This window comes from Triticum urartu, chromosome 2 (assembly GCF_003073215.2).
Source record: "Triticum urartu cultivar G1812 chromosome 2, Tu2.1, whole genome shotgun sequence".
Taxonomy (NCBI): Eukaryota; Viridiplantae; Streptophyta; class Magnoliopsida; order Poales; family Poaceae; genus Triticum; species Triticum urartu.
The window spans coordinates 648,912,163-648,922,303 of record NC_053023.1 but is presented as its reverse complement, the minus strand read 5'-3'; the positions used below and the strand labels follow the sequence as shown (position 1 = coordinate 648,922,303).

At 45.3% G+C, this 10,141-nt stretch overlaps 1 protein-coding gene across 1 annotated transcript; it reads right to left on the bottom strand.

Moving 5' to 3' along the window:
• Window positions 1–245: 245 nt before the first annotated feature.
• Window positions 246–3,090, bottom strand: LOC125533880 (probable low-specificity L-threonine aldolase 2). The gene is made up of 9 exons (XM_048697208.1): window positions 2,940–3,090; window positions 1,878–2,357; window positions 1,666–1,777; window positions 1,450–1,572; window positions 1,232–1,364; window positions 1,078–1,136; window positions 892–989; window positions 542–608; window positions 246–444 (listed from the first exon to the last, which is right to left on the bottom strand). Exons 2-9 carry the CDS (start codon window positions 2,324–2,326, stop codon window positions 361–363), a joined length of 1,125 nt encoding a protein of 374 aa, XP_048553165.1. The 5' UTR covers window positions 2,327–2,357; window positions 2,940–3,090; the 3' UTR covers window positions 246–360.
• Window positions 3,091–10,141: the final 7,051 nt, after the last annotated feature.

The window sequence follows — 10,141 nt, the reverse complement described above, 5'->3', positions numbered from 1 at the left end:
CGGTGAAAAATCGAAAAGTTTAAAAAAACCCGGGAAAACCCCACTTAAAAGCCGAAAACGCGTGCGGAAAAAATAAAAAATAAATCCAAAGGGAGCGTCTAGGACGCGACACATGACGGCGGTTGAGAGCGCGTCGAGTGGCATGCTCTCAGCCCCACCGTAATTGATCTTTGCGCGGCTCCTGAAGAAAATTGCTCGCGAAAAGTTAGCATTTTGACGCAACAAGCGTCAGTTAGAAAATTCGGTTCCCATCGGCCCAAACAGCAACATATATTATTCTGCGAAGTTGTTACCACAAAAGGCCATGGCCACAAACATGCTCGATAGTGCACTTCATAGGTGGGTGCCAAAGGAAGTGGCCTAGTGCCCATATGAATTCGTGGTACTGCCGTTTGTCAAGTGCTCGAATTTAACATTGCCTGACAGTATTTCCTCCACGGCTTTCTGAAAACAGAGCAACAAGTCAGTGATACCCACACACCAACAAACAGCGAGCGTGGGTGGCAGAAGTTCAAAGGAATCCATAGTAAGACATTCGTACCTCGATACATGTCAAAGTATACTGGACGTCACTATCTGAAATTTGGTAGTGAATGACAAGTCTGACGCTGCAGATTGAGAGAGTTCAAAATGCAGGGTTAAAACTTAATGCATCTGACGCTGCAGATTAAGGGAGTTCAAATGGAGTGTTATAAAACTTAGAAGTTAGTATGAAGCAAAGCATACATCATACTCCGTATGAAATAAGACCGAGTTTCTTTTTGATGCAGTCTGAAGTTTTTATTTTAGTTAGGGGCCAATGCAGGCATAAGGATGCTTATACTGAGCAGCTGAGCTTGACAATACTATACTAAGCAGATAAAAAAAGCAGTTGAGCAAACTGAATTGAACCTCTTGGAGCTTCCTGGCATCGCAAGCACATTTCGCCGTTCCAGGAGTTGACACAGTTTGTCAGATGTTATGCGTGGATCCGCGATATCAAAGAATACCTAGAGAATACACCACAGGGGTTTAGGAATATGATCTTGGAAACATATTAGAAAATATCAGACTCAATAGATGGACTAGCAGGCTAACCATATTGGTCTCCACTGAGGTTAAATCAACTGTAAACTGTTTAATTTTCTTCAGTCCATCTGAACAATTGGACAAGACAAGCAGATTCAGGGGTGTATTACTTGTGATAAAAATGGAAGAAGTGTGAATCCTCATGGAAAAGATCATATGAGACCTGCTAAAACTTTAGCCTTCCTATGGTCATCGGCAAGCTTGGCTACGTTGTCGCGAACTGCGACATAGGCAGCAGCACAGAGAACTCCGACCTGCCTCATTCCACCACCTAGTGTCTTCCTAAGAATCCTAGCCTGAAAGTATTCTTCAGATTTCCGTTACATGTTCTCTTAAGCAGCTTATTAATAAACTTAGTAGTAGCAGAATGTCCATTGTCACCTTGTCTATGAAGGCCTTAGAACCAACAATAACTGATCCAACAGGAGCACCTAAACCTTTCGATAGGCATACCGAAACTGAGTCAGCAGCTCTCACAAGCCTATCAACAGGAACTCCAAGTGCCTGACACGACAACAACAGTGATGGAAAATGTCAGGAGAAGATATGAAAACTTGGTTCTTGGTCATGCCGGTTTATTGCTCACATGCTACTTACCACGGACGCGTTAAAGATACGAGCTCCGTCGATATGAAGCTTCAAGCCATGGCTTTGAGCAACTTCGCCCACCTTGTCGATGTATTCTACAGGCAGACACTTTCCACCAGATCTGCAGCAGCAACAAGAAGAAAATATCAACCAGGGGGTAACCACTACACTACCATCCCGATCAGTAACATGAGCAACATGTATGAGAGCAACTCACTCACCTTCCATGCGTGTTCTCCAGGCAGATGAGCCTGGTGGTGGGATAATGCAGCGCCCCCGCCCCGACATGATGCCTGATGGCAGCAACGATCATGTCAATGTCCATGGTGCCGTCGGGATTGTTTCTGACGGTCCTGGGGTGGACGCCGCCGATGGTGGAGATGCCTCCGTTCTCGCACATGTGGATGTGGGAGGTGTCCCCGAGGATGACCTCGCTGCCCCTGGTGTCGCAGTGCGTGAGGACGGAGATCAGGTTGCCCATGGTGCCCGACGGCACGAACAGTGCGGCCTCCTTGCCCGTGATCCTGGCCATCTCCGCCTCGAAGCGCTGCGCGGTCGGGTCCGCGCCCAGGACGTCGTCGTCCACCTCCGCCGCGGCCATGGCGGCACGCATGGCCTCGGACGGCTTGGTGACCGTGTCCGAGCGGAGGTCCACCACCTTGGTCACCATCCTGCCTGCGTACCTGTAGCTCGAGCTCACGCTTCAGCAGGAACACGTAGTGCTCTGTCAGCTGTGCAATTTACCCTCGGGGACAAATGCGTTATTGCGAAATCCACATCTTGCTGCACTGTGGTGTGGTGGAAAGTGGAAACTGGCTACTCCTAGTGTCCCACACGCACACGGAAACGAGGAGAGCCAAAAAGGAGACGCCATTTTTACATCGCACAGGACAAGATCACAAGAGTGCCTTAGGACGCAGCAGACACGAGCACCACAGTGGAGGACCCCAGGAAGGATACATACAACTCTACTGGTCCAACAACCACAAACTTTGGCGCCTTTTGGGGGGCCATGCGCCCATGCATGCATGTCACGCGTTTCCTCGGAGATTTTTGAAGAGCGGCGAGAGGATAAGCGCTCGGCGGCTCCAAGAACAATGGATCTACCGAGGGTTGGAAGGGAAGGGAAGGGGCAAATTAACATAGCACCGCGCATCGCAAGGTAAGTATCATTCAGGAACAAGAACTGTTTTAGCAATCTACTGCACGCGTTTATCGTCGATTCGTAAAGCAACAAAACTTGGTAAAAGAGGATCAAGAGGGGGATCTGAGGAACTGCGCACCAGAATCCGTGGATCAGATGGAGCCCCAGCCGAGGCGGATGGGAATGGCAGCCGCGGTTGTGCCAGAGTGGGGGGGAGAGTGGTCTGGCTTTGGTGCCGTCGTTGCCACTGCGGTGCGGAGTCGCGCTTTATACGGAGTAGATGACAAAGCTAGGTTAGGTGCCGCCTGAGGAAGAAGTGCTGGACGAGACGACATAACACCATCTTCAATAGTTCCAAAAAAAAAACTATTTTTTTTATTTTGAAGGCATGAATGGCAGCAAAAAAAAAAACCCCAATAACCACCTTTTCTCCCACCTAAGTAATACTATTCGATTGTTGGAGATGAACCCTTTTACATATTTCCAATAACCCAGTCCCTAGTACCCAACCTGACCTTAAGGGCCCGTTGCGGACCCTTAAGGTTGGCGGTGGCATGCCGGGCGACGGCAATGATGCGATGGTGGTTGGTGTCGGGCAGCGGTGGCCCGACGACTGGTGGCAGCGTTCGACGGCGATGTGTGGTGGTGGTGGCGCGATGGTCTAATGGCGGCCCGGCGGCTGGTGGCAGCGTTCAACAACGACACGTGGTGGTGGCGCGATGGTTTGATGGCGGTCCGGCGGGATTCAGTGACAGCGTGCTGATGTGGCTTGTATTGGACAGGATATTAAGAGAGGGTCAGCTCGCATAATACCAAAAAAATTGAGGAAGGGAGCCGTTGGAGATGCTCCAATGGCATCTCCAATGCAGCTCACCAAATTGTTTCTATATGTTTGGGCCGTGAACACTTTTTAGGCCTCCAACGTGGCGGTCATTTTGGGCCTCCGAAATCTTCAGGTCGGCCGTAAATCGGGAGGTGGTTTGGGGGAGTTCGGGTGTTCGCCATATCGGTGTGCAACAACCCAGTTCCTCCCAAAAACCCTGGCTATCTTTAGAACCATTGCCCCATTCACACTATTGAGCGGCTACCCGCCTACCCTCATTGAATCTCCATCACTCTGCCTAACGCATTTATGGTTGGGCAGCCGGCGAGCCACCCAAGGAGCCTACCTCTTTGTCGTCATCCATGCCTTCATAGTTCGTCAGCTGTCATTCACCCTCCGTCGTCACCATGGTGCAGGCAAATATTACATGGTATAGGCCGATGTCACCAAATCGCAGCAGAGTCCACACCATGGACGCCCGACACCAGGCCCGCATTGAGGTGGGCCAACCTTCGAGCTCTCAGGAGCTGAGCTTGCAGGAAGAGAAGATGGACGAGGAGGATAAGGGCGACCCCATCGCAGTGGCAGAGGTCGCGGAGGATGAGAAGACGATGGTCATCGATGCAACGGCTCTAGGCGGCAAGGCGAACACGCCCTTCTCCATGGCGGAGGTAGAGGAGCAAGTCCATCTCGCACTCCTGGAGCAGCAGCACGCGTACATGATGCAAAGGGAGGTGGACCGCACGGATGCCGCTGCCATCACGATGCTCCTCGCTAATGCGGAAATCATCAACGAGAAACAGGAGGTGCTCACTTATGTACACAGGTCATGTGCGGTCAACCGTGAGCTCCACTGGCTTCCCATGAACAAGGCACGACATCAGGATCTTTGAGGAGCTCACGACTGATGACAATGAGGAAATGGAGCAGCATGGCAATGATGCCATAGAGGCACATGTCAGGTGCTCCGACGAGTTTGCGCGAGCGGCCAACGATGATGAGGCCTTCTACTCCAGTGCGAGTGTCATCAACCTCACCAACCCACATCGGTATCATTCATTTGGAGACGGCTAACATCGCCAAACCGAAGATCGTCTCCTCCACTAGAAGGAAAGGTACTACCCTAGGTACTAGTGCTACTCTTGATTCTCCTATTGATTATAATCAACTTGTGACACCATCACAATCACCTTCACATACACATATTCCACTCTATGCTATGTCACATATAGTTGATTATGCTTATGCTTTCGATGAAAATTATGATGATGCTTAGATGCTAGATTGCTAAAGTTGAAGAACTTGAGAACGCTGAGAATTTTGAAACATCACCTATCACACCTACTGAAAGATATAATCCTGAACTACCCACAAAACCTATTATACTACATGAAGAATTCTCTAGAGAATTTATAGCTTATGACATTGAAGGTGGGATAGATGGTATGATTGAGTTATTTAAGAAAAGAGCTCTAAAAGATATGATTATTCCTAATGATAGATTATGTGCTTCACTTATATACATTAAAGATGATGCTTATGAATTCCGTGTTGATCCTTAAATTCTTGCTCTAGTAAATTTCATGCTTTCTATAGTCATAAAGATGAAAAGGGCTATTGATCGTATCAATAAGATCCTTTCTATCACTAATATCTTTGCTAAGGAAATATGAATAGAAGTTATATTTGTTGGGTTTCGTAGTAATTTCAAAAAAATTCCTACGCACATGCAAGATCATGGTGATGCATAGCAACGAGAGGGGAGAGTGCTGTCTACGTACCCACGCAGACCAACTGCGGAAGCGTTGACACAACGTAGAGGAAGTAGTCGTACGTCTTCACGATCCAACCGATCAAGCACCGAAACTACGGCACCTCCGAGTTCGAGCACACGTTCAGCTCAATGACGATCCCCGGACTCCGATCCAGCAAAGTGTCGGGGAAGAGTTCCGTCAGCACGACGGCGTGGTGACGATCTTGATGCACTACAGCAGCAGGGCTTCGCCTAAACTCCGCTACAGTATTATCGAGGACTATGGTGGCTGGGGGCGCCGCACACGGCTAAGGAATAGATCACGTGGATCAACTTGTGTGTTCTAGGGTGCCTCTACCTCAGTATATAAAGGACCAAAGGGGGGGAGGCTGGCCGGCCACAAGGGGTGCGCCAGGAGAGTCCTACTCCCTCTGGGAGTAGGATTCCCCCCCCCCCAATCCTAGTTAGAATAGGATTCGCGGAGGGGGAAAAGAGAGAGAGGGGGCCGGCCACCTCTCCTAGTCCTAATAGGACTAGGGGAAGGGGGAGGCGCACATCCCATGTAGAGCTGCCTCTTCTCTTTTCCACTAAGGCCCATCATGGCCCATTTAGCTCCCGGGGGGTTCCGGTAACCTTCCCGGTACTCCGGTAAAATCCCGATTTCACCCGGAACACTTCCGATATCCAAACATAGGCTTCCAATATATCAATCTTTACGTCTCGACCATTTTGAGACTCCTCGTCATGTCCGTGATCACATCCGGGACTCCGAACAACCTTCGGTACATCAAAATGCATAAACTCATAATATAACTGTCATCGTAACCTTAAGCGTGCGGACCCTACGGGTTCGAGAACAATGTAGACATGACCGAGACACGTCTCCGGTCAATAACCAATAGCGGGACCTGGATGCCCATATTGGCTCCTACATATTCTACGAAGATCTTTATCGGTCAGACCGCATAACAACATACGTTGTTCCCTTTGTCATCGGTATGTTACTTGCCCGAGATTCGATCGTCGGTATCCAATACCTAGTTCAATCTCATTACCAGCAAGTCTCTTTACTCGTTCCGTAATACATCATCCCGCAACTAACTCATTAGTTGCAATGCTTGCAAGGCTTATAGTGATGTGCATTACCGAGTGGGCCCAGAGATACCTCTCCGACAATCGGAGTGACAAATCCTAATCTCGAAATACGCCAACCCAAAAAGTACCTTTGGAGACACCTGTAGAGCACCTTTATAATCACCCAGTTACGTTGTGACGTTTGGTGGCACACAAAGTGTTCCTCCGGTAAACGGGAGTTGCATAATCTCATAGTCATTGGAACATGTATAAGTCATGAAGAAAGCAATAGCAACAAACTAAACGATCAAGTGCTAAGCTAATGGAATGGGTCAAGTCAATCACATCATTCTCCTAATGATGTGATCCCGTTAATCAAATAACAACTCTTGTCTAATGGTTAGGAAACATAACCATCTTTGATTAACGAGCTAGTCAAGTAGAGGCATACTAGTGACACTAAGTTTGTCTATGTATTCACACATGTATTATGTTTCCGGTTAATACAATTCTAGCATGAATAATAAACATTTATCATGAAATAAGGAAATAAATAATAACTTTATTATTGCCTCTAGGGCATATTTCCTTCAGTCTCCCACTTGCACTAGAGTCAATAATCTAGATCACATCACTATGTGATTAACATCGATAGTTCACATCATCATGTGATTAACACCCATAGTTCACATCGCCATGTGACCAACACCCAAAGGGTTTACTAGATTCGGTAATCTAGTTCACATCGCTATGCGATTAACACCCAAAGAGTACTAAGGTGTGATCATGTTTTGCTTGTGAGAGAATCTTAGTCAACGGTCTTTCATATTCAGATCCGTTATGTATTTTGCAATTTTCTATGTCTACAATGCTCTGCACGGAGCTACTCTAGCTAATTGCTCCTACTTTCAATATGTATCTAGGTCGAGACTTAGAGTCATCCAGATCAGTGTCAAAACTTGCATCGACGTAACCCTTTACGGCGAACCTTTTTGTCACGTCCATAATCGAGAAACATATCCTTATTTCACTAAGGATAATTCTGACCGCTGTCCAGTGATCTACTCCTAGATCACTATTGTACTCCCTTGCCAAATCAGTGCAGGGTATACAATAGATCTGGTATACAGCATGACATACTTTATAGAACCTATGGCCAAGGCATAGGGAATGACTTTCATTCTCTTTCTATCTTCTGCTGTGGTCGGGCTTTGAGTCTTACTCAACTTCACACCTTGTAATACAGGCAAGAACTCTTTCTTTGACTGCTCTATTTTGAACTACTTCAAAAATCTTGTCAAGGTATGTACTCATTGAAAAAACTTATCAAGCGTCTTGATCTATCTTTATAGATCTTGAAGCTCAATATGTAAGCAGCTTCACTGAAGTCTTTCTTTGAAAAAACTCCTTTCAAAAACTCCTTTATGCTTTACAGAATAATTCTACATTATTTCCGATCAACAATATGTCATTCACATATACTTATCAGAAATGTTGTAGTGCTTCCACTCACTTTCTTGTAAATACAAGCTTCACCGCAAGTCTGTATAACACTATATGCTTTGATCAACTCATCTAAGCGTATATTCCAACTCTGAGATGCTTGTACCAGTCCATAGATGGATTGCTGGAGCTTGCATATTTTGTTAGCACCTTTAGGATCGACAAAACCTTCTAGTTGCATCGTATACAACTCTTCTTTAATAAATCCATTAAGGAATGCAGTTCTGTTTATCCATTTGCCAGATTTCATAAAATGTGGCAATTGCTAACATGATTCGAACAGACTTGAGCATAGATACGAGTGAGAAACCCTCATCGTAGTCAACACCTTGAACTTGTCGAAAACCTTTTGCGACAATTCTAGCTTTGTAGATAGTAACACTACTATCAGCGTCCGTCTTCCTCTTGAAGATCCATTTATTTTCTATGGCTTGCCGATCATCGGGCAAATCCATCAAAGTCTATACTTTGTTCTCATACATGGATCATATCTCAGATTTCATGGCCTCAAACCATTTTGCGGAATCTGGGCTCATCATCGCTTCCTCATAGTTCGCAAGTTCGTCATGGTCTAGTAACATGACTTCCAGAACAGGATTACCGTACCACTCTGGTCCGGATCTCACTCTGGTTTACCTACGAGATTCGGTAGTAACTTGATCTGAAGTTTCATGATCATCATCATTAGCTTCCTCACTAATTGGTGTAGGTGTCACAAAAATCGATTTCTGTGATGTACTACTTTCCAATAAGGGAGGAGGTACAGTTACCTCATCAAGTTCTACTTTCCTCCCACTCACTTCTTTCGAGAGAAACTCCTTCTCCAGAAAGTTTCCGAATTTAGCAACAAAATTCTTGCCTTCGGATCTGTGATAGAAGGTGTACCCAACAATCTCCTTTGGGTATCCTATGAAGACATATTTCTCCGATTTGGGTTTGAGCTTATCAGGTTGAAACTTTTTCACATAAGCATTGCAACCTCAAATTTTAAGAAACGACAGCTTAGGTTTCTTGCTAAACCATAGTTCATACGGTGTCGTCTCAATGGATTTAGATGGTGCCCTATTTAACGTGAATGCAGCTGTCTCTAATGCATAACCCCAAAACGATAGTGGTAGATCGGTAAGATACATCATAGATTGCACTATATCCAATAAAGTACGGTTATGACGTTCGGACACACCATTACATTGTGGTGTTCCAGGTGGCATGAGTAGTGAAACTATTTCACATTGTTTTTAACTGAAGGCCAAACTCGTAACTCAAATACTCTTCTCTACGATCAGATCGTAGAAACTTTATTTTCTTGTTACGATGATTTTTCACTTCACTCTAAAATTCTTTGAACTTTTCAAATGTTTCAGACTTATGTTTCATCAAGTAGATATACTCATATCTGCTCAAATCATCTGTGAAGATCAGAAAATAATGATACTTGTCGCGAGCCTCAATATTCATCGGACCATATACATCAGTATGTATGATTTCCAACAAATCCGTTGCTCGCTCCATTGTTCCAAAGAACAGAGTCTTAGTCATCTTGCCCATGAGGCATGGTTCGCAAGCATCAACTGATTCATAATCAAGTGATTCCAAAAGCCCATCAGCATGGAGTTTCTTCATGCGCTTTACACCAATATGACCTAAACGGCAGTGCTACAAATAAGTTGCACTATCATTATTAACTTTGCATCTTTTGGTTTCAATATTATGATTATGTGAATCACTACGATCGAGATCCAACGAACTATTTTCATTGGGTGTGTAACCATATAAGGTTTTATTCATATAAACAGAACAACAATTTATTCTCTTACTTAAATGAATAACCGTATTACAATAAACATGATCAAATCATATTCATGCTCAACGCAAACACCAAATAACACTTATTTAGGTTCAACACTAATCTCGAAATTATAGGGAGTGTGCGATGATGATCATATCAATCTTGGAACCACTTCCAACACACATCGTCACTTCACCCTTAACTAGTCTCTGTTTATTCTGCAACTCCCGTTTCGAGTTACTAATCATAGCAACTGAACTAGTATCAAATACTGAGGGTTTGCTATAAACACTAGTAAAGTACACATCAATAACATGTATATCAAATATACTTATGTTCACTTTGCCATCCTTCTTATCCGCCAATCACTTGGGGTAGTTCCGCTTCCAGTGACCAGTC